Source organism: Frankliniella occidentalis, unplaced genomic scaffold (assembly GCF_000697945.3).
Source record: "Frankliniella occidentalis isolate FOCC.00 unplaced genomic scaffold, Focc_3.1 Scaffold58, whole genome shotgun sequence".
Taxonomy (NCBI): domain Eukaryota; kingdom Metazoa; phylum Arthropoda; class Insecta; order Thysanoptera; family Thripidae; genus Frankliniella; species Frankliniella occidentalis.
In genome coordinates this window covers 852,985-876,797 of record NW_026267188.1, presented here as the reverse complement: position 1 = coordinate 876,797, position 23,813 = coordinate 852,985, and the positions used below count along the sequence as shown (strand labels likewise).

Sequence of the window (23,813 nt, the reverse complement as noted above, 5' to 3'; positions counted from 1 at the left end):
GGGGGGGGGGGCTCTCGGAAGAGAGGACGCATGCACTAGGAAGAGGGGCGGGGCGGGGCGAAAGGGGAGGAGCTAGGCGCGGGCGAGCTCAGCGAGCTCAGCGAGCTGTAGCAGAAGCAGACGGCACTCAATGGATTTGGCGGCGTCCCCGTCCGCAGGGGAGTGTTAACCTTTTCCCCCAAGGATTCTATCGTAAATGATGGAGGTCGGCGCTCCGAAAACTATCAATGGCAGGGAGAAAAGTGTGAGTGCTACCGTTTGCTGTAAAGCTTCTTGTACCTGCGGGGGATAGGTTAGATTGGTTTTCCACATTGATACTCATAACCTGTCCAATTTTCCAAGTATTCCTGCAGTCGTCAGCAGATTTGAGGCCCGAATTTCGTGATTTCAATTATCTTGAGAAAACTTCCCTTCTACGTAAGCTTAAGTGCTCTACGCTCGCTTGAGTCTTAGTTTGAAATACTCAGTGAAGACATCATTCATGTCTCGTTTTACTTTGATTTTCAAGTTTAAACCGATCAAAAACGATTATTTCATGTCAATTGTTGTATTTTGTTAGCAAAATGCACTTCTTGTCTAAAAGCTTAACCCTAGTCCACTTGTTGAATTTAACCTGAAAGTTGATCCTAATAATCATGTGATCACACCTGCCTCCACACTTTGTGTTCAAATGACAAGTGACATTGTTAATTAGCCCTAACTTGTTCTTTTGTAATAATTTTCAGGTGGAGCAGAACATGCAATGCAGTAACTGTGCCTTGTACCTATTGGTGGTCTCTGTTGTTGGATCACTAAGTGTTGCTGGAATATCCTTGATACCCCTTCATCCGAGTGACCACATTCCTATTGCCCTTGGAGCTTGGCTTTCAGCACTTGGCCTAGTATTTTTTGTTTCTTTATTTGCTCTACTGAACCATGTTGGACTTGAAACAAAAATTGGGCAGCGTTGCCGTAAGAAGTATCAGCTTAACATAGGAGAGGTTCTCGACATTTCTAACAAGTATGTTCTATTATTTTATATTAGTTGCGTTGCTATATTTTGTACTCATTTTTTACTTTTTGCTCATTTTCTTATTTTGTTTCAGAATTGTATCTGCTGTTCAAGCTGTCTTATCATGTTTTACTGGGGTAGTTGTATGTGCTTGGTCATGCACAAGAAATTTTCTCCGTTCTTCCCACTTTATTTCAGAAGCGTATGCATGGTTTGGCGCAGCTTATTTTTTTTATGACATTTGGTCTATGTATAAAGTTCATTTGTGTACCGCTGTTAATGGAGCTATTAACGGCACTGTTAATAAGGAGAAACAAAAAGGCCGTCTGAGCAAAGTTGCTGATTTTCTTATAAGACAACCTCTAATAATTCTACATCACCTTTTTATTGGATCGTTTGGGTTTCTCCTGATTGTGGTAAGTTCTGTTGCGTGGATTCACCAGCATATTTCACTGATGTCTCTTCAACTTTCATATTTCATACGTATCCTTCTCTTTTAGTATCTGCGTGGTGGTCTGGGAGATTGCGTATTTGGGTTTGTCTATCTCATGGAGCTTAGCACCCCTTTTGTTTCAATTCGTGGTATCCTCAGTAAATTAAAGGTATCTAACACTCCCTCTTTGTTGGAAAATTTCTATGTGAAGTAGTTTAATAAATTAATATTTTTTTCCAGATGAAAGCATCTAGCATATATGTTATAAATGGGCTTACCATGCTCTTAACATTTTTCTTGTGTCGTTTGGCAATGTTTCCGTATGTTATGTACATGTACAGTGAATTCATCAACCAATCAATTTGGGAGGTAAGATTTAGTATTAATTATTAATTTTGTTCAATCAATTTATCTTAAATGAGTTTAAATCTAATTCATTTTTTGATTGAAGGCAATGAAGAGCCTTCCAACAGGTTGCAAAGTCAGCATGGCTATTTTAACAATTCCACAGTTCTATTGGTTCTCTTTGATGACAAAGGGAGCTGTGTCTATATTTTCAAGCAAAAAAGGAAATGGTGGTGCTCAACCTTGCAACTCTACTACATGCAAACCACATACGGCAGGTGGGGGTGACATAAGAAGCTGATCTTCTGTTGTGTTGTCAATTATTTTAGGAGTCAAACCTTATGACTTTTTGCCCACTTAAGAGCACAACCTCATTGCTTCCTCACTACATGTTTTCTTCAAACATCAAAATGTTCATGAATTCTAATGCTTAATATTTTAGAGACAGAGTTTTGTTTTCCTTGTGAAATATTCTTATAAGTGCTTCCATAATGAGGGCAAATGACTTCTACATAGAAATCTACCTGTTATTCCGTCTCCAATTAAAAACAGTATTCTTGTACTGGGGCCACAGTTATCTCATGTACTTATCTTTCCAAATGTGATTTGACTTTGTTAAGATATTTAATGATATTCTGAATGTCTTGTAAACAGCTTTCTCCAAACAGTATGTATTAAGAACGCACAAGTTTTTCTAGAGGAGTATAGCTGCGCAATTTTGCAATGCAAAGGGCGCACTGTTATTTTTATCAGCATTTGTATGAATGTCTTATTGATTGATTATTTAGCCCCCTCCACTTCCCTATTCTCTCATCAGCTGGATGAGTGTTGACAGTAATTGAAATGTTGCCGCTATGAAGTATTCTGTTCCTGTAAAACCAAAGATTAACCTTCATGTAGTGATAAGTTCTAGTTGGCAGCTACCTCTTTCCATGTGCAGATTCAGAACTTTTCTGTCTCCTTATTACCAATATCCTGAGACCTTATATAAATTCTTGGTTGATGTTTACTCATAAGGAAAATGTTAAATTTGACTGCTGGTTATGTTCTGATTTTACCGCTTTAATTTACATGGCCTAACATGACGACTTTGTTATGGAACAGAATTTTCTTGCGATGCCCCCCCTTTTTTTTTTCAAGATTGTGGCAGGATCATATGTTCTACATTTACGATGTTAAAGCAGTGTAACTCTTACCAAATCGTCATTTCATTAGATATATTTCAACAATTAACAAGAACTTGCAAGATTTTCTTTTCGCATTTGAATGACACAGTTTATGGAATTGTTATCCTCTGCCGGTTCTCCCTGCCCCCATCTACTGTAAGCTCATACAGTGGGCCCCTTTTTAAGTGTTTTTTTTCATTGCTATGTTAATTTGGAATGCCTGTTTGTCTAGTTTGCACTATTACTGTGCTTTTGCTACATTGGCTGTGTCAGTGCTTGAAAATGATCACAATTATGTATTCACAGTTGTAACCAAAGTATCTGTGTAAACAGCTGTTCTTCACAATTTTACTCTTTTATTTTATGTACTATTGTGTACCGTAAAGTATTTTTGTATTTATCTTATCATTTTATTTATTTTGGAGTTTCTATCATTTTCTCTGGGGTACGCATTGTACTCTAAATTAATGTATTTGCTTTTATTCCCTTTAATCGCAAGGTAACTCATCTCATATGCTGCAAAAGATTTCCAGACACATTTACCTTCTAGTGCTTCCTGTCATACGTATATCCCACATCGCAATTTCAAAAACAATTCGGAAGGTTGAGCATTAAATATTTAATCTATGTTTGATACGCCTAAAGCTCACTTTAGTAATTTGATTGGGGAATGGCTCTTGCTTCCTATACCAGTGAGCTGTTTTGTCACACTTGTTTAACGAAGTCTGGTAACCTTTTTGTCATATTTACCTGTGTATGATCAATTCTGTTTATTTCTTTCAGTTCACATATTTTTGTTTGCAGTGTATTCTTAATGTGGTATCTTATGGTATCACTTTGATTTCCAACAATGAAGTAGACTGATCAATGTCTATCTTATGTCTTACCAATAATGTTAAGTGTTCCTCTCACTTATATGCAATTTTTGTTTAGTCGAGCTTGGATGAACAAGCTGAGTATTCGTTTTAAATATAAATTGTTCTAGTGACATTATTTACCAGCAATATTGTTACATGATTGAAGGATAGAGTATGAAAATGGTTAATGTTTTTAAAAATTATCTGCAGGGTACATGTTGTTTTCGTTCTAGCTTAGCCCTCTAATTGAATGTCATATAAATAGGAGAGTGGGATACCCTATTTCACAAAATTTTGAGCACCTTTACTTTATTTACTTGATTCTAAGCCACATCCCAAATTTTACAGTTGAAGTCAGAGGGGAAAATCCTGAAAGACAGATACTTGGTTCTAAGCTACCCTCTACTTATGGGTTTCAAAATCCGGAAAAGGGGTGTTACATAGAATTGAATAAAAATGGCATCTTGGGAAGTGTGGATTTGTGTGGTTACTTAAGTTGTGAAGTACACTTTCTTTACTTTTGTGGTACTATTTCTATTGTTAAGTTTGTTAACATTTAATATTGATATTTCATTGTCTGAACAATCTTTGTTATTTTAAATGACTTTAAATTAATGTTGAAAAAGACATTTGAATTGAACTTTGATGTTTCTTATAATTATATATAAAGTGTGATTACCTTTTGACTTATAGTGATGTGATACAATATGAGAGACAATCAACTTGAACCTGTCTTCTTACATGGAACAGTGATGTACCAATTTGCTTATTTTTTTTGCAGTTTTTTTTTTTTTTTAATACACTTCCTTAAATGTCAGTATGAACCTGACATTAAATGTGATAGATTAAGTACCACATATATTTACTGAACTCTGTAGATGTTAACACTACTTTGCTCCATTTCTAATACATATACTTTTGCGGTAAAATAATGTGGTATCCTCTTTAGAAGTATGGGTATGACCTAGTCTGTTGATACTGTTACCGTCAGTTGTGCACTGGCTTTCGTGAGACTTAAAAATTAAAACCAAAGTCTGCCTTTTGAATAAAATTATTAAGTAAAGAAAGGGTTGAAAATGTGTTTATCGTTGAGTTTATGTTGTTGGTTTGTCATGAGCTCCTTGCTGTTTGTCTTGTGACTGCTATTCTGTTCCCTTTTCACTGAAAGACGGCTTTTATCTCTTCTGCAGAGACTCTTGCAGATTATTGTTTTGACTCCTCTTGATGTTTTCACAGTTTGCCCAAATGAGTAATTATCACTGTTTTCATCTGGGGGATTAGTTTTGCACTATTTTAAACTTTTGAGTTGCGTTCCAACCTAGAAATATGTTGAAAATTAGACATATTTTGAAGGTTTGTGGCAACGTTGGTTCTATCAGGCATTTCTTTTCTGTTGTCTTCCATACTATCCATTTCAGGTACATATATTTCTGGAAAGAGTTGTTGTCCCAACAACTACCTCTTTGTATTTCAATCTAGTCAGTGGAATTGTGCAAGTAAATCTACTGCAATTGTTTTAAGGAAGAAATCCTATTGCTGCTTTACTAAAGGTTTTGTGACTGACTGTGGAATCGCTATTAAAAGCTAGCTTTGCTATCTCAAACTTATAAATTCAAACTTCAATTTCACACCCCACTTGCAATCATGTATTATGACACCCTTTGTTCTTATCCTAGATATTTTATGATTGGTGCAGCGGTAAAATTCTGCCATTGCTCATAATGAATTAATCATTATTAAATAACGTTTACTGTAACATGTCAAGAAGTTATTCTGAGATTAGAATTCCATTTTCATCTAGGTATATTTTAAAAATCACAGTTACAAAATACGATGCTTACATGTATCTTAAACCCTTTTTGACATTTTTCAGGTTCTGTTTAACACGTTACTTTGACCACAGAGTTAGGTATCATATAAAATTACCTCAAATTATTTTTAAAGGTTGGCAACAACAGTATTCTTTTGATGAGTACAAAATATTTTGGAATATTTCCATATGAAAACAGAAAAAAATTAAGTATAACCTGACCAGAGGCATCCTTAAGCAACCTACACTTGAATAATTTTGAGGAAAAAAAGGTAATACAATAAAATTACATATTTAACCAGCAAGGTTAACTGTTCATGATAAGAAATTCTTCACGAGATATAAGTACAATAATAAAATGCAGTTTATGAGCATCAAACTATTTTTTTTTTCACACTGTAGAAAAGTATCTACAAATGGCAAATTCAGATACGACATACTTCTTTAAATAAAACACATCAAAGAAGATGCTCAGCTGTTGAAAATTACTTGATTTTAAGGGCAAATATAGTGTGTATTTATAAGACAGGTACTTTCAATTTTCATTAACTAATTTTATGAAATTTGACTTAAAAATTAAATTTACAGTAAGGATCATGAGTTGGGAGTGGTGTCTGCTTTATCTTGATCTTTGTCCCCATCAAAAAACTCCATTGCAGGTTCTACCATTTTGTCTTCATCAATTTGATTAATTCTAACATCAGGATCGGCTTCATCCTTAATAATGGCATCCCTTTCCTGTGTAGCTAAAAGATCACCAGGAACGTCTTGCATCTGTACACTGGGTGAATGTTGTACCTGGAGGAAAATTTTGAAAATAAATAAAAGTGTTGGAAGAATACTGATTGAATAATGAATAGAACAACACATTTAAAAAACTGACCATTTTCAAATTGTCAAAAACATGTTTTGTTATTGCTTCTAGATATTGCTTTGAATTAGCATTGTCTTGTCGGGTTACAACCTCAGGATGCAATGAAAAATCAGGAGCAAAGTATTCCAGATATTCATTATAGGGAATTTCATTGTTTATATCTTCATCAACAAGTAATGAAGTCTCATAAGTCCAACACCGAGCCACATTACGAAGTGTATATCTATGAAAACAAGTTGTAGAGGTCAAGAAATGTAGGAAACCATAATTGTAATGAGGTACAAATTTTTGTTTCGATACACTACTTACCCTCCACCTCCTAATGTCAGTAATGGAACATTCAAATCCCGCACAAACTTCACACATTCTCCATGGCCTCTTGTGCTCAAGCTGAAGCAACCCAATCTATCATTACCTAAGGAATCTGCACCACATTGCAGAACAATTGCGGTAGGTTGAAAAAATTCCATCACGGCTGATATCACTGGCTTGAATACCTGGATAAAACAGAGCTTATTTAGTTAAGTTTGAAGTCCAGATAAGTTCATAAGTGTTAATTTTCAGCAACTAGAAACAATTATCTTACCGAAAAATAACTTGCATCATCAATGCCCTCTCTCAGCGGAACATTTACAGAATAGTAACGACCACTTTCGGCACCTATTTCATACATATCACCAGTTGCAGGGAAAAAATAATTTCCATACTTGTGGAAAGATACTGTCATTACTCGATCAGTCAGGTAAAATGCTTCTTGCACGCCATCTCCATGATGTACATCAATATCAATGTACAGCACACGAGGATGGTACTTGAGTAGTTCTAGGATGCCTATTACAATATCATTGACGTAACAAAACCCACTGGCTTCACACTTTTTGGCATGGTGTAACCCACCAGACCAATTTATGGCAATGTCACAACTGTTGTGATTGAGCTTCGTAGCCCCCTCTAATGAGGCACCAGTGTACATAGAGCAAAAGTCAAACAGTCCTTCGAAGACAGGGCAATCATCACCAACATTGAAATGACTCAGATATTTTGTATATTGTTGGAGATTTTGCGGAGTAACTCTCTGCAGGAAGTCGATATATTCTTCAGAATGGAAGCGACACATATCATGGACACTAGCTCTGTATGGTCTGTATAGTTGCATTTTCTTGTGCAAGTTGTAATTCAGAACAAGACTATGAATGACAGAGAGTCGGTGAGGCTTCATAGGGTGTCCCGGCCCGTAATGGAAATTCCCTACGTCCGGGCTGTAGAAATATGACACCTTCTTTGACATTTTGATAGGTATTATATAGGTTATAGTTACACTTCAGTTGAGCGGCTAACGGGCCTAATACACTTCAAAACCTAAGCAGTGTAAGAAGTGCCATGCCTGCTGTATTGTCTTAATAATTCATCCACAATTTTTTTCATTCTATGCACGTAGAGTGGAATTCTGCACCAAAAACCGTTGTTTTCTAACACTTGCAACGGAGTGTTGTTTACACCTAGCTCCTGCTCGCCTCCTCCCCTCACCTCCCCCCTCGCCCCTTCATTTTCCAGTATGCTTGACCAAGTGAGCTTTCTGTCGTTTTATCAAGGTTTTAATATTTTTTTAAATTGAAAGATATTTGTAAAAACTTAAATTTTTGTTCATAAACCGCCTAAATTATTTTGTTATTGCAGGACGCTCACAGTGGTCAAAAACTGGTCAGTTCACAAACCAAACGGAAGTTCTGCAGCGCTACTTGCGGCTGAATTCAGAAGTAACCCCATAAGATCCCTTCCGTTTCTTGACACCACCTCATTCAGTCGGCGTGCAACACGTTTCGTGTCTCAAGAAGACTTAAAAGTAAGTTGGAGTAAACCTTTAGTGTATTTAACTTAGAATTTCCTTGTATATTGCGCGTTTTTTGTACGTAACTTCTATCCACCATATTCATGCAACTTTAATTTCCCGTTTGGAGTAATTAAAGTGAATGATTTTGTCTAACCTATTTATTGACCATGCCGATTTGCTTCCTTATTCGTCTCTATTAGTCGTGAACTGTAATTCTTGTAACTCCCGTGGTTGCCCGAGAGTTGTGTTACCTTCTTTTCCTCAAAGTTTACGAGTAGGAGTCTTTGCGCGATCGTGTTCTTACCTTTGTTTCCACGTGTTCGCGGTCGCGGTCAAACATCTTACTGTCGCCCGGTCCCCACGCGTCCGCATTCATATCTCAGAATCTAAGTCTCGAACTTATACCAGTGATACCTGATCTGTGATTATACAAAAATCTTTTACGGCTGTTCACATTCCTATTGCTATGAGGATTTCTTTTTATGAGATCAAATCACTTTGGTAACTGCATTGTTTGCAAGTCCTGATGTCGCTTAAACTTTGCTGATGGATCAATGATTATACAAAAATCTTTTACGGCTGTTCACATTCCTATCGTCATGAGGATGTTTAATTATGAGATTCATCACATTAGAGGTTTTGAAAATACTTCTCACGCGTGTATTCCTAATGCTGGACTGTCCTTTTGAAGTTTGTTTTAAATTTGTAATTTTCAGTGTCAATATCTCCAGCTCCTTAACTAAGACCACTTCTTACATATTTTTGTCTGTCTTATTTTGTTTAGATGCGTTACGTGGCTGCATACCTGTTGGCCGTGCTCGGCGGTAAGGAGGCCCCAGCTGCTGGTGATATTGAGAAGATCCTCAGCTCCGTAGGCATTGAGGCTGACAAGGATGCCCTCACCAGGGTTATCAACCAGCTGAAGGGGAAGAAAATCCCAGACCTCATCAAGGAGGGTTGGTAGCTCTTTTCCCTTCTTGCAATTTCTTTTTTATTATATAAATTAATTAATGAATATAAATGTTTACGAAACTTTACTTCTATAGGTAAGGAGAAGCTTGCCACCATGCCTGCTGCTGGTGCTGCACCAGTCGCTGCTGCTGGAGCTGCTCCTGCCGCTGCCGCTGAGAAGAAGGGTATGTCAAAACTTTCTCTCTCTATTTACTAGATAGTTTACAAGTTTTCACAATGTTCTTTTTTTGTTTACAGAGGACAAGAAGGAAGCCAAGAAGGAGGAATCTGAAGAAGAGGATGATGACATGGGCTTCGGTCTCTTCGACTAGACCTTAATGTGAGTTGAACTTTATTTAAATATTTCTGGTCTTAAATTCCCTTAACATGCTCCTGAAGTTTATGATGATTCAAACCAATCACCATCTTTCGGCTGATAACTTTTGATGATCTATTTCTATCTGAATCTTCAGTTGAGTCTGAAAGTAAAATGCTTATTGCATATCAGCACTTGAAACCTATGATGAATATATCTGATCACCATCTTTCGGCTGATTATGTTGATGTCAAACTATTACTGATGTTTCAGTGGCCAAGTAAACATGTGAAACCCTTTAGTTATCATTGAAGCTTATGATGATTGCAATTTAATCACCATCTTTCGGCTGAAAATCATGATGCCGAACTTTTGACTGATGCTTCATTTCATGATTTTTAACTCGGTTTTTCGTATTTGTCATAGAAAAACTCACAATACAATAATTTCTGTTGCAGGTTCAACCAGCTGTGCAGTTTAAATGCATTAAATCAACCTGGCCTTCGATCATTCCACACAATTTAGGTTAAGTTTTCTTATTCCTGGCCTATATGTAGGTCGAAGATTATGATCAAGTTCAGCTTGAGTTTATGCAAATAAATTGTTCAAAAAAATATGAAGTATTCAGATTTATTCACCCTGTACAACCTAATACAATTGCAGGGAAATAATGTGGTAGCTGCTGTGAGGATTCCTGATTAAGGTGGCTCGTAAGTTAAGTTCCCGCTGTGATTTAAACTAGTGGTAACTAACTTGCGGGCCACTTTGGCAGGCCTGTTCATCGTTTCTTCTGACTTGTTCTGCATGTTTTCGAAAATAAACTGTAGTGCCACTGAATAATGTTGACTCAATCACGACCCTGAATCCTTCAAACATTACGCTGGGACAAGAACAAGCTGGGTAGACACATCTGCATCTTCTTGATCAGAGAGAATGAACTGATCTGTGACATGACACTTGTGACAAATAGATTCAGTCTCTGGCTGGCAATGGTCTTTTGCACTGATGTAATAGCTCACATTACAACTAAGTTATTCTTCCCACCCGCCGTAGAGGAATTTCGCTATCCGGCCGGTGAGTCAATCTCGCATGGGTTACAAACAAAACGAAAGTTCAAGGTTCCAGTTTCACTGTCCCTTCCTTTGGCAAACTGTTTTTCTTATTCGTAATTCAAAGATTTTTATTTATTTATTTTGGCAGTAGGATTTCATGTGTTTTTTGTTTTCAAATTCTGGCTGGATAAGAGAAGAGGGAAGGAGGGGGGGGGGGGGGAGTGTGTGTGTGCGTGTGCGCGCGCGCTGTGGCCTGTGTTCTCAGCGTGCAGTATAACCCTCTACAACGTGGTCGAAGTGTTAAAACAACCGTTGTCGACGCCGGTTCATTGTGACTACAGGAAATGTGAATATGCCTCCCATTAATGCAAAAGTGGAGGCTCAGCGGCTTCAACAAGCCAAATCAGTTATTAAGAAGATGAAACAGAAACGTACAGAAGGTAACCGAGTGAAAATACATAAGGCAAAGCCTACTGTCAAGGATCCTGTGTTATTTTTCAATGTCAAGAAAGAGACAATGGATAACATCGGAAGTCAATCAGTTCTTCATGATCTAAATGATCGTGTTACGAAGAAGAAATCAACTGCAGCTGGACGCATTAAAAAGGTAGCCACAACAAGTTGTAAAACGAATGGTGTGTCAGACCAAGTTTCTAGAGAGGATGTATCCCGTAAGCAAAGAAACTCTGATTTTGTTAGTAAGAAAATATCCATGGAAGAGCCCATTGCTAATTTCCAGAAGGTTAATGGCCATTCAGATAGGATTTATACCTCACCGCAATGTAGCAAAGTGGACAGTGCAAGCTGTTCGAAAACAAAATCTCCTGAATTAGATAATCTGAGTGATTTCGACAGTCCATTCATAGCTGCTTCACGTATTGGTAAAGTATACACCTCTAAGAAGAAAGATTCAGACAATCCAATCATAAGAGCATCACGTGTTGGTAAAACAAACCGAGCTAAGAAAGATGGAGATGAGGAACCAATGGATGTTCTAAATGTGTCAAACCGTGACTCAACTCGTCCCTTGAAGTTGAAAGGAAAGAAAATCAAAAGGTTACACAAAAACAAAAATATTTGCTCTGTAAAGAAAAGATTTGCTCCAATGTCAGTTACAATGAAACCCGGAAGCATCCAAGGTCCTATCTTTACTGTCACACAAGATGACTCCGGCAACTCTGATGAATCAAGAGGCAAAGAAATCTTAAGTGCTCAAGTTGCAAAAAAGAAGGACTCTTGTCTATCCGCTTTCAGTGTTACTACTGTATGTGAGAAGACGTTGCCTTCTAAAGAACTTACAGATGATGAAGTCATGCATAGCTGTTCAGAAAGTGAAGTGCAGTCTGATGACTCCCAGCCAGAAGTCGATGATAGATTGTCTAATGCTGGAAGCGAGTGTGAATTTGAGGATGTTGTAGAAACATCAGAGAAAGTGCTACAGCTTACAAATGATTGGTCTAGAGCGGAATTTCATTTTATAGATGGCCATGTTGTTCTCAATCTCAAACACCCATCCACCTTTATATTTTGTGGACAGGTAACTGCTTACTTTTTCTTGTCATTTATTACAGGTACGTAATAATAAATTTTGATTCATTTATTGTTGATTTGCTTTCACAGGTTCAGTTAGAGGTACTCAAAGGAACTGTGGAAATTTTGGGATATCGCTTGACACCTGAAAGTGGATGTCATACTGTCTTTTCTGCTCGTGGTAGCAGCCTGCTTTCAGTTCAAACTGTTTTAACTGATGATGAGTGTCATAAATCTCATATTCTAGAAGAAAGTAATTCACTTGCCAGTTTAGCTGCAGAAGGTATTGTTATATTAACTTTTAAATTTAATTTCAAAATAGAGATATTTATTCCACTAACTCTTCCATGTAAATATTATAGGAAATGACGGGGATGCAATGCTCTTGATGAAAAAGTCAGAAAACACTCTACCCCAATTTTTAGAGCAGTATGTGAATATTAAATTATTCCCGGCCCCGCCTGAAAAAGTAAACCAACATTCATATTGGAAGGCAAGCAAAAGGCTGCAGTGTTTATGCTATCCACCATCAGCAAGCCATAAATATCAGAAGGGAGAAGATTGGGATGATGTTTGTGAAAACATTGGTCTGCAATCTGGTAAGAAAATCTGCTACAATGTGGAAGTCTTTCTACATATAAACTAATCAATTTTTCTATAAACTTTGCTGCCTGTAATTTTTCTTGCACACCTATGCATTTCTTACCTTTTTTTATTTTGTCTTTTGTTGCAGGCTGTACAGTTATCTGTGGAGGAAAAGGTGTTGGCAAGTCCACAATGCTACGATTTATGGTGAATCGTTTACTTAGTTGTGGAAAGAAAAGTGTGTTATTGATTGATTTTGATCCAGGACAGACTGAATTGACTGTACCTGGATGTGTGTCTATTTCCCTTGTTGCCAAGCCTCTTCTAGGTCCAAACTTTACTCATTTGCAAGATCCACTGAAGTATGTACATTTCTGAAATCTGGCTTGACTTGATACAACCTTGTGTTTTTCAATTTTAATTTTTTTTCTTTTTTTTTTTTTTTTCTTAAACTTAATTTTGCAGATGCATTTATGTTGGTGATATTAATGTCTCAAATTGTGTGTCTCGGTATATGGATGCCTGCTTAGCTATCATAAATTATTGGCGATCTGATGAAAATTTGAGGGATATACCTTGTGTGGTCAACACAATGGGTTTCAACAAAGGTGCATTGAGTTTACCTACTGTTTAAATTACTATTATTTCCATTGGCCATAACTAATTAGTTTGCATTAATTTTTTTTGTATTTCAGGACTTGGAGTTTCAATTATAGTTGAAACTCTTTCACTTCTGCAGCCTACGGGCGTTATTCAGGTACAGAGCAAGATTAGTTCACGTAATTATCCCGAGCAGTTATCTGTCGAATATGTGAAGAGAATGTGCTCCAGCTCACCCTTCAGGCTTCAACTTATGGCTCAGGGTCACCAGGTATCATGTCCAAGCTCATTAGACTATAAACTCCATATTGTTAAGTCTGTGACAGACACATTGTCAGAACATCACGATTCATTGTGAGTAGCATTTTCCGTATTTAGCATTGTATATCATTGATTTGCTTTAAATCTAGATTTATGGATTTCATTTTTCTTTTGCAGAGGCATTAGTGCAAGACCAGCTCGAGAGATTGTTTTACTTTCATATTTGTCTCTAATAGCTAGTACTCAAAATTTGTCTCTCCTTGAGGCTGTTCCGTATTGGTATGTATTCCAGTCACCCTTGGTATTTGCATTTCCATGTAACTTATTCTCACTCCGATATCTGATGATTTTAGCTGTCCCCTGGATTCCCTATACCTCAACATATGTCATGAGAATGTTCCACCTTCAGCAGCACTGTCAGCTTTTAATGCTAGTTTAGTTGCTTTATGCTCTGTTAGTCCTGAAGAAGTTAATGTAATTAGAGCTGGAGAGCCTGGACTTCCTTCTATTTTAACTGGACGTAATGTAGCTAACTGCTTAGGTTTTGGTGAGTGTTATAAATTTGATCTTATTTTCATTTTTTTACTACCAGTTGGAATTTACACATATTTGGGTTTTCAGGAATTGTTCGTGGAATTGACATGGAGTCACAGAATCTTTACCTGTTGACCCCAGTACCTCCCAATATTCTAGACAATGTGAATTGCTTGGTCTTGGGTGCTGTTTGCCTACCACAATGTGTGTATCTAACTCCACCAAAAGAGCCTGGTCCAGTTCCATTTGTAGTTGTTACTGAAAGTCAACATGCTGCCCTACCTTCAAAACGTTCCTTCCGTTTTAATAGGTTGTAGGTACTATGTAGTTTATCTATCTGTATTTTTGTGCTCCCATGATTACTTAATTCTAAATAACTTTGACAATGCAGGAAGAGGATGTTTGAATTAATAAAAATTTGTACTGGATTTCTTTTTATTGTTAATTAAAAGCGATTGCTCATCCATCATGAGTCTAAAATAAATAATTGTTCATGCTTTACTAGACTATTTACTAAAAACTACCACATATCATGTATATTTCAAAATGAGCTGTGCCATTTTCTTATGGAGAGAGAAAATAACCTTGTTGAACCATTTCCTTCAAAGAAATGGTTCATAAAAAATGATTTCACTGCACCCGTTCTGTGAAAGAGCAGTGTGAAAAGAATCATAACTCACTTAGCTCTCACATGCAATGCTGTCCTTTCAAAGTTGACTTGTTCTTGTGCAGAAAGATAACCGTTCTGCTGACGAATTTAGCTTTACTGCGCAAGTTTTCAGATGCAATCATTTGAATCAAAATTACATTCTATATTTCAACTCATTTTGAAATTGCATGTTCCCTTCTGCCAGTCGTAGTTTGTTGATCAAATATACTTTCCTTTTTTTCCAGAAGGGTTGAAATTTTTACTTCTCTTATTGGTACTTACCTTGTTTCTGGATCCTTCCCCCTTTGCGTAGAAGTTCATAGTTGCCTCTCAAAGCCAACTGTTAAATTATTTACTTATTTAAAAAAAAAAAAGAGATATTTTAGGTTTGAGTAATACTTGAAACCCCTTTGAGAAGGAATATCTGTTCTGCCCCCCAGAAGTGACTATAGATTTCAATTGTAGTGGCATATAGCCTTTGTGGCCTTTGTATTGTAAGATTTTTCAGGTAACTTACAGTAAGTGTGAAGCAAATTATTTAATACCAATTGATTGATTTCTTATAGTTGAAATTTGGTTTAGAGATCTGTCAGAGGATTGTACTGCATGGTGAGTGAATACTTCTTAGATCATGTGGAACTTTGAGTAAAATGTGTAATGGGGAAACAAAGGGTGTTTTTCTTTCTTTTCTTTTTTTCAAATCTTTCCTTTCTTTTCTCTCACTTGAGTTGAAGTGGGGTATTAGATGAGCATGCACAAGTTCTGATGTTGGAATTTTGGAGGCATTTCATCTTTTTCTCTGACGAGCACATTTCACAATTTTCCAAACGGAAATATACCAAGAATGAGGAGAGTTTGAGAGGGATTCAATATTATATAGGTTGGAAGTTAGATTAATTATAAATAGCATGAAATAATATACTGCAAGTGATTTAAGGGAGTTGATTACGGCTGGGCTAATCATCAAGAATTACACACCAAAAAGAATATACTCAGCAAAAAGGTGTAGGCAATACTTCCAGAAGTACAAAGGATATAAAAATAAAAAACAATTGAAATTAATGAGCACACAAATAGAATTTGTATAAGAATATGAGCCAAATTACTAGAACTTAATAAGACTAGGAAATTAAATCTACAGACCTTAAGTACTGTCAGTCTTCATGAATCAAAAACTAATATGTAATGCCAACAGGAAAACTAAGGCACAGGCATAGTATGATGTGGTTAGGACATGAGTTATGGAGTGTATAAAAATGAAAAGGAATGGGGATATAGTTGCAGTTAAAAAGAAAAAGATTGACAGGATAGGAGCAAATCTTGAATAAATGAAATCTGTTGTAGGAGAAGAAAAGTCTAGAAACAGAGTTAACTTTCGGAAAGCCTTGTCATCCACAACACAGCCACACTCACATATCATTACGGTTCCGTCCAGGTAAAGGGATAAGGGGTCCAATGCTTCACTGCTTTCCAAGGCACTTCAATAATGTGCCAGACAGTGAAATGACTTCCGTTAACAGGCTGAGAAACGAGCCAGAAATGTTTACAACATTCAGACTTGTTTTGCTTGCCATAGCAGCTCCTTCCCCTCCTTCCCCTGGACGCAATCCACACTGAAGGCTTCAACTTGTGGTACGAGACAGGAAAAAAGAACCAGTAGTTAGCCATTAATCCAATTCTATGGTGTAGAAAACAGCCATCAAATATGTGACAGGACAAAACTGAAACTGTGACATTGAAGCAAAAGCACTCATCTAGCATATAGCACTGGACATTTTACTGCCCGTAAATGAATATAGATAGATAGATACTTAAAATATCTAGTGACACCCCAAAATAGACAACTTATTATAAAAAGTAATTTCAAAAATGGAGCCCCTGATTATAAAACATAATTAACCATAAAAAAAAAATGAAAAAAAATAAAAAAATGATGCAAACAGCTTCTTGTCACTATGAAAAAGATATTCACATTTCAGTGGTCTGGATAGCAGAAAATAACACATTTGAAAGCTGGAAAGAAAGATAGAAAGTGGAGATTTTTCGAAAATGCACTAAAGATATACGTAAATGAAGAGGTAGCAATGTAGCCAATCTCTGATGATGAAGCTTCTCTGGTCTTCAAGGAAACTGATAATTGATGAAATGATAGGTTTGTGGTGACGCGGAATGGAACTTTGTACTTTGTACAACTGGAGAGAATCCCCAGATAAGCACTACACTGCACAACACTGCACTTCACTTCACTGATCACAGCACTGCACTACACTACACAAGACCCACACGTAGGGAATGTTTGAAAGCAAGAAGGCTTTTGATAACTCATCAACACTAGCTTGAGAGTAATCACTGCACAGTGAAATTTTGCTTCCATGTGAATTTCTTTAGCACTAGAAGCACTTCTCTCTGGTAACTTCTCTGGTATCCAATCACTAACACTGCACTACATCCTAAATTGTGATTCCATTTCATGTGATTTAATGGTTCTGACTTCAAAGCACTTCCACTGTTTCACTAATGTTAAATTCATGTCAATGATGAATATCTAATGTATCACAGCACTTTCACACATCACTAAAATGTTTGCTCTCTGGCAATAAATAAAGAATGAAAAAGAAAAACTCAAAGATGCACTATCACAGTGAAATCACTTATTCTTTGTATCCTTGAGGCACCTTTCACTTTTCACCACTTATGAGTTATTTGGGCACTGGGAGCAAATTGAAAAAATGAAAATCACAATAATCTGCAAGGACTTCTCTATTTCACAAAACTTACTGCACACAAACACACTTGAACACTGCACTTCTCCTGGGTTCACGATTAGGCACAGTTGACACAGTTTCCCACCACTTCCACTTAACAATCAAAATAAAAAATAAATTAAAAAAGGCAGTTCTTGTGAAAAACTGAAAGATCTATTCCATGAATAATTATCATAAAACTGGAAAATTGGAGTCTTTCAAGGCACAACACTGCACTGCACTTCACTTAACGCACAAAGCCAGATTAATGACGAGCACTTAGTCTGAGGCTTGATATCACTATCACTATTGCACATTGTAGAGGTATCCCACGAAGTATTTCTAGAAAGAAAAGTATTATACAAACACAGGCACACATAGACTTCCACACTCTTTGCAGGAACTTTAATTCATCACAATGAATGAACATGTCAAATGGAAGACAATATCCTTGCAGTAAAAAAAAAAAAAAAAGGATAATTTAATTTTTAGTTTACAAGTTCAATTTACAACTATACATACATTATTGATTTTCTATTGCAGAGTGGATCACCATGATAGATAGAAAATGTTGTAACAAGACAGTTGTTAGTAAATAGCAAGTAAAGCAAAAGATGATACAAGAAAAAAAAAAGAGGAAATTATCAAAGTAAAATATAAGTTTCTTACACCACCTCGAATCACTACTCAAATATTTAACAGTACAGTTTTTCACTGTAAAGTAACAACATATTTTATCCTCCATGTATATCAACAATTATAAGAGGGTTACAAAATTTTCAGCTAAACCCTAATCATATATTACTATCTACATCTATTATTGGACCATATACTTTCACTTTAAAAGAGAAATTATTTATTTAAACTGCATCACAAATTGACCACAGCATCAAAATTCTACACTGATAACAAACTCTGTGACATAAAAGCAAAAAAATATACTATAGGGTACAAATAATATTTTCAATCTGACGACCTAATGAGTTTAGCCTGAGGTCAATCAAATCAATAAAAGTCATGATTGTACATAATCATTTGTAGGTCCACTTCATTATTAATAGGAGTACAATATAAAAATATGTGTGTACCACATGACATGAATTAAAGCCAAAGCCCAAAGCTTAAGTGCAAGATAGTATTCCTTCTGAGGCATTCTACAGTCAACTAATTGAAAAGATTATTGCTATGCACTACCACCTCGCACAACTACTATGACCAGGTGGTCTTCCTTTAAACTCTCTTCTGTCAGATTAGGGGCAGTTCTCTTTAAAAGGTCTGTAGAAAATGAACAAGGAGGAAAAGCATAAAGAACACCAGTGGCTTCTGTGTCCTTATTAAGTAAAGAAATTACACCAGCAGCCTCCTTCTGTTTCAGGTAGGACACAAGATTCCTGAGAGGACGAGTCTGCACTGTACTATCATCATTTGATACAGAGGCTGATGAACCAGCCAACCCTAGGAAAATAGCATGTGAAAGGGAAGATGAGATTCTCTTTGACACATCTTCTAGCTTAGGTGGGTCAAGTCTGAGCCTTTGAGTTATTCTTAACATGTGTTTACCATCTTCATCTTTCATTAGGCCCTCAATGATGTCAGAGTCTCCATCAGAAAGGTGAAATTTGGCTGGAAATAGAGAATTTTTAAGAATGAGAGCACCTTGCCACAAAGTTGAGCATTTCCGAGCAAGTTCTGGAAGGGTGTGAGCAGAGCCCATGAGCCCATTGCGTCCTCTCTCTGATCCGGAATCACTTCCAGCAGAATGCCTGCGAGGTGAATTTGACCGAGAACGATCAGCGCCACCTTCGCCAACACTTGAGCGCCTTCCAGCTCCATCATATTCTGCATCTGGTGGTGGTCTGCGAGAATTCCATTCTGGATCATCATTTCTGACATAATTGTCAGGTGGAAATGCAGCAGGGCCACCTCTAAAACCACCCCTCCCACCTCCTCTTCTATCATGCCACGGCATCCCACCTCTTCCTCTAAACCCTCTTGGTGGCCCACTGTAATTTCCAAACTCACCACCCTCATAAGGAGCATCATAAGGAGCGTCATAGGGGAAATCTTCTCTTCCTGGGGGTCGTGGGCGGAATTCACCGCCAGATGCAGCATCCTCTGGTGGAAATGGGGGTCGTTGTTTGAAACCAAAGTTAGGGCCAGCATCTGCAAAGTCAATTCTGAGTCTTCTATCTGGACCTCCCAAAGGGAATCCTCTCATTTCCTTCACAGCAGCTTGTGCTGCGTCAATTGAGTCGTACAAAATATAAGCCTGATTTTCATTTTTTACATAGTCAGTCTTCTTAATAGCACCAAATCTGTCAAATTCCCTCTCAAGCTGAGGTACTGAAATCCAAGGACCTAGGCCACCAACCCAAATTCTTGTAGTTGGAGTGGCCTTACCATACCCTATCTTGCATTGAAACTTACCAATATACTGCCCAGACAGTTCTACTTTGGCTCGGTGAGCCATGTCTAAATTCTGATATCTGACAAAGGCATATGCATTCCCAGTGCCTGGTGGAGGACGCTTGATATCTATGTCTTCAACATTTCCATATCTCCCAAATATTCTTCTAAGCTCATCATCAGAAATATTGATTTCAAGATTACCAGCAAACAATGTCCTAGTAGCAAGAGGATCATCTTCTGGAGGCAAGTGCTGCAAGTAATTAGGAAATTTATCTTTCTTTGGATCCATTTTATCAAAATGAGGTCCTCCAGGGCCACCAGGCGGCTTAAAACCACCATGCATCATGTGACGTGGTGGTCCATAGTGATGTGGAGGGCCTGGTGGCAAATGGGGTGGAGGGCCATGATGAACAGGAGGGCGCATGAAATCATGAGGAGGGGGACCATCCCTACGGAATTCTCTGTGCTGCATGCCAGGTGGTGGGCCATATCGATCATAGCGTTGGTCACCAGGACGATGTCGTTCAGGTGGAGGTGAACGCTGATAATACCTATCATACTCTGGACTGACAGACCTGCTTCTGGGTCTGCTAGTGGGACGACGATACACATCACCAGAACCACGGCTCGTCTCGTACACAGCTTCCACAACAGCAACTTTGTCATAAATAATTATCCTTGGCTTGGCATGTTTAGCATCTCTAGCGTCTTCTGAGCTCCTAAAACAAACATAAGCCACACGTTCGTCCAAGTCACGTGAGATCCTAATGCTGATGTCACCAAACTTCTTGTACTCTCTGTACAGGGTATCCTTTACCACTTCGTCACTCGCCTTGGGATGCAGCGCACTCACACATAACACTTTGTAAGACGAGTACGTCCTGTCGTCCCTGCCACGATACTCGTCCCTCTCGCGGTGAGCCCCGTCCGACGGGTACCTCCGCGGACTGGTGGACCGCCCCCTGCTGCCGGCGCGGCTACCCCGACGCCCAGGACCCGGCCCGCCGCGTACTCTGTCCCTGTCCCTGTCTGGCGTCATCCTCTCGTCGGAACTGTCGTCGTAGCGCCCAATACTGGACCGTGACCGCTTGCTGCGGGACGGAGGCGTGTCCCGGTCAGAGCTCCTCTTCATGTTGTTGCGAATTTTCACTGTGATGCGTTGCCTTTCCTCCTTGGTGATCCCAATCATCAATCGGGGTGAGCCTGTAACGCAGCACTTTTAGCCACTAATGGCGTCCAGGCGAAGGCTCGGCACTCAGCCAGACTAGACGACGGACGCTACGGCCTCTGGGCCGCCAGTAGCAAGATCACAAGCCCCCCGGGCGCACTCAAATGTTCACACACACGCAGACTTCGTCTTGGAACATAAATATATCGTCACAACTATTTTCTTCCGTCAAATAAAAACATTCCAAAGAGGTACTTGCACTACTTTCTGGGAAATGAACTGGGGAACAGGATGTTGTCATCGACACGTTAGCTTCTAGAAGGCGTAGCGGAAGTGCTGCCATCTCTCCCCTATGAAAATGTATTTATTTTCATTTTCCAAGATTAATGGATCTTAATCATAGTAAATGAGCAAGGACACCGAAAATTTTTTCTTGCTTTTGTTGATTTCGCTTAAGTAAGATGCACAAAAATACAAGGATCAGCTGAGGTCAAAATGAACGCGACAATCATTTCCGGAAAGGAAACACAAGAGGACCACAATACCAAAGACATGGATGTATCCTCAAAGAAACATTATCACTGATTGGAATAATAAAATACTTTGTTTTCAAACCAGTGCCAACAAATATATATTACAATGTAATTTCTTTGAAAATCCATGGTGCCCGTTTTTGAAAGTGACAGGGGTTCGGCGTCAGAGGTCAAACGACACTAAGTTGTTGACCTGTGGGGTGGCCGTGGGGATAGCCCAGCGCGGGATGTTTTAAAAGAGCCGATATTTGACTCAATGCAGTGTATGATGATTTTATAATTACAAAAACCATAGTGGCAGTTAGCAGTGCTAATTATATCTAAGTACTGAGTCGCGGCTGGCAGCGCGATTAGAGCGCTCACTTAGCGCTTAAAATCGCTTATAACTGTTTGTCAATGTTGCAAGTTAACAAAATTGCACAGTGTGAAGAAATAATGAGAATCTGAACTGAATTGCGTGTTTAAGAGAAAAGTAAAGCCACCATACAGTGAAAGAAGGAGGCGGCGCGCGGGTCGGGGAGCGAGCGAGCGAGCAAACTCTCTCTAATCGCGCTGCTGAAACTGCCTAACACATCACGTCAACAAGAGCATGTAGGGATCCACACGACTCGGAATGCGAACAGCCTAGGTAGGTACATGTCTAAGCTTGACGTAACGTAAAGTACAAGTGACAATGGATTTGCAACAAGTTTTCTCATTTTCTCGCCCGGTTCACGCGCCGTGGCGACGCACCAGATCGGAGAGACGGGTGTTCTGGACCGTCTGTCATATCAATGCTTTACGGTCACGGCTCACCTCACGGCACGGCGAAGGGGCGTGGGGGAGGAGGCTGGTGGGCGTGGGGTGGCCGGTGCGCCGTGCTGCGCTGCGCCGGGCGAGCAGGCAGCCAGGAGCGCGTCTCCGCCAGCTCCGCCCCGCCGCAGACGTCGCCGGCTGCTCCCGTGGATTGGACATGGCAGTCCTGCTGATCTTCCTGGCCCTCATCGCCAGCTCGGCGGCCAACGCCTGGACGCACCCGACAAGTGAGTGGATGGCTCGAATAGCCCCGCCCCCAACCAGGGCAGATTGCTCCTAGGCCACTAGTAGACCAGCCCCAGCCCTATGCCGACTGATTCAGAAGAGCGTTTAAGTGGGGTTGCCCCGGTTGTCCCATGCGTGCGACAGAGACGGAGCTATAGGGGAGGTATACGAAAGCGATCTTCTGAATCAGTCGGCCAGACTCGTGGTGCTTAGGGCGCAAGTCGTCACCTTCACACGAACTCTCACCTTTGCTGCTCATTGCTGGCCGAATTAGAGACAGTTTGGACAGGCTCAAGCTCCGCCGCTGTACGACTAGGCCTATCTGCGTTGTCGATGGGAAATAATTGTTGAGGCAACCTGGGGCAACAACGACGCCAAAGCGGCGTACCGCCGCTCTCTGCTCGCTCTCGCTCTCGCTCAGCTGGTCTGCTTGTAGGTTCCTTTGTTGCAAGCCGAAGGCGCTTGCCCCCAAAATCAAGGCGGCACGCGGGCGTACCCTCGCTAAAACGACGTCAAACGTATGATATTCTATCCAATACCAGAGGAGGAGCCCGAGGCGCCACCTCGTTCGTCGCGCATTGGCCGCATACAGAGCTTTCTGACCTGACCTCATGCAGGGGCTCAGCTACATTTTCTGCCCACTCGTCGTGGCGGTCCGTTTAATAAAGTGCAGCGGGGAAATTTTAGTTCACAGCGTGTACACACCAGCCGTCTGATTCAGAAGAGCGTTCAAGAGGGGCTCTCCAAAACCTGCCCTCCTATACCTGAGTGCAACAAGGACGGAGCTATACGGGAGGTATAGGAGAGCCCCTCTTGAACGCTCTTCTGAATCAGACGACTGGTCCCCAGCTACAGCCGCCCCACCTCGACGCTTCACCGACTGTCCCTCGGACTCGGACTGTCCCCCGCGGCCCCTGTGCGGGGTCCCCAGCCCCCGGTGCCCGCTGTCCCCAGGAGGCGACCGCGCGGAGCTATCTGTCCACGCGAACAGCGAGACGAAACGGCGCGACGTGACGGAGGGAGGAGGACCTCAGGAGGTGGTGTCACGTCGTCCTTTTGTTGGCTCATGGAATTATTTGCTCAGTTAATCACTAGGCCCCGGGTCCGCAGGGGGGCGTGGCGCCGCGGGGTGGAGCGGGGGCGGGGCGGAGCGG

At 39.6% G+C, this 23,813-nt stretch overlaps 6 protein-coding genes across 7 annotated transcripts in view; 4 read left to right on the top strand and 2 right to left on the bottom strand.

Annotated features, from left to right (window-relative positions):
* Nucleotides 1-66: 66 nt before the first annotated feature.
* LOC113213870 (TLC domain-containing protein 3A) lies at nucleotides 67-5,403 on the top strand. Its single transcript, XM_026433080.2, has 6 exons — nucleotides 67-244; nucleotides 726-1,000; nucleotides 1,086-1,407; nucleotides 1,492-1,593; nucleotides 1,665-1,793; nucleotides 1,876-5,403. The coding sequence occupies exons 1-6, from the start codon at nucleotides 197-199 to the stop codon at nucleotides 2,068-2,070; spliced, it is 1,071 nt and encodes a 356-aa protein (XP_026288865.1). The 5' UTR covers nucleotides 67-196; the 3' UTR covers nucleotides 2,071-5,403.
* A 174-nt stretch (nucleotides 5,404-5,577) lies between these two features.
* LOC113213869 (histone deacetylase 3) lies at nucleotides 5,578-7,983 on the bottom strand. The gene is made up of 4 exons (XM_026433079.2): nucleotides 7,063-7,983; nucleotides 6,786-6,973; nucleotides 6,486-6,699; nucleotides 5,578-6,400 (listed from the first exon to the last, which is right to left on the bottom strand). The coding sequence occupies exons 1-4, from the start codon at nucleotides 7,762-7,764 to the stop codon at nucleotides 6,197-6,199; spliced, it is 1,308 nt and encodes a 435-aa protein (XP_026288864.1). The 5' UTR covers nucleotides 7,765-7,983; the 3' UTR covers nucleotides 5,578-6,196.
* A 187-nt stretch (nucleotides 7,984-8,170) lies between these two features.
* Nucleotides 8,171-10,190, top strand: LOC113213871 (60S acidic ribosomal protein P2). The gene is made up of 5 exons (XM_026433082.2): nucleotides 8,171-8,319; nucleotides 9,092-9,263; nucleotides 9,354-9,443; nucleotides 9,517-9,598; nucleotides 10,033-10,190. The coding sequence occupies exons 2-4, from the start codon at nucleotides 9,092-9,094 to the stop codon at nucleotides 9,588-9,590; spliced, it is 336 nt and encodes a 111-aa protein (XP_026288867.1). The 5' UTR covers nucleotides 8,171-8,319; the 3' UTR covers nucleotides 9,591-9,598; nucleotides 10,033-10,190.
* A 682-nt stretch (nucleotides 10,191-10,872) lies between these two features.
* On the top strand, nucleotides 10,873-14,637 carry LOC113213872 (polynucleotide 5'-hydroxyl-kinase NOL9). Its single transcript, XM_026433083.2, has 9 exons — nucleotides 10,873-12,163; nucleotides 12,247-12,439; nucleotides 12,519-12,755; nucleotides 12,890-13,103; nucleotides 13,207-13,349; nucleotides 13,437-13,695; nucleotides 13,780-13,881; nucleotides 13,956-14,149; nucleotides 14,224-14,637. Exons 1-9 carry the CDS (start codon nucleotides 10,979-10,981, stop codon nucleotides 14,451-14,453), a joined length of 2,757 nt encoding a protein of 918 aa, XP_026288868.1. The 5' UTR covers nucleotides 10,873-10,978; the 3' UTR covers nucleotides 14,454-14,637.
* A 2,890-nt stretch (nucleotides 14,638-17,527) lies between these two features.
* LOC113213873 (RNA-binding protein spenito) lies at nucleotides 17,528-21,416 on the bottom strand. The gene has a single exon (XM_026433084.2). The coding sequence runs from the start codon at nucleotides 21,125-21,127 to the stop codon at nucleotides 18,713-18,715; it is 2,415 nt and encodes an 804-aa protein (XP_026288869.1). The 5' UTR covers nucleotides 21,128-21,416; the 3' UTR covers nucleotides 17,528-18,712.
* A 1,105-nt stretch (nucleotides 21,417-22,521) lies between these two features.
* Nucleotides 22,522-23,813, top strand: part of LOC113213874 (uncharacterized) — a 9,489-nt gene continuing 8,197 nt past the window's right edge. For both annotated transcript variants that reach the window (XM_052267747.1, XM_052267746.1), the window contains exon 1: nucleotides 22,522-22,661. In XM_052267747.1, the coding sequence (XP_052123707.1) occupies nucleotides 22,592-22,661 (70 nt within the window). In that variant the 5' untranslated portion in view covers nucleotides 22,522-22,591. The remainder of the gene's footprint in view (nucleotides 22,662-23,813) is intronic.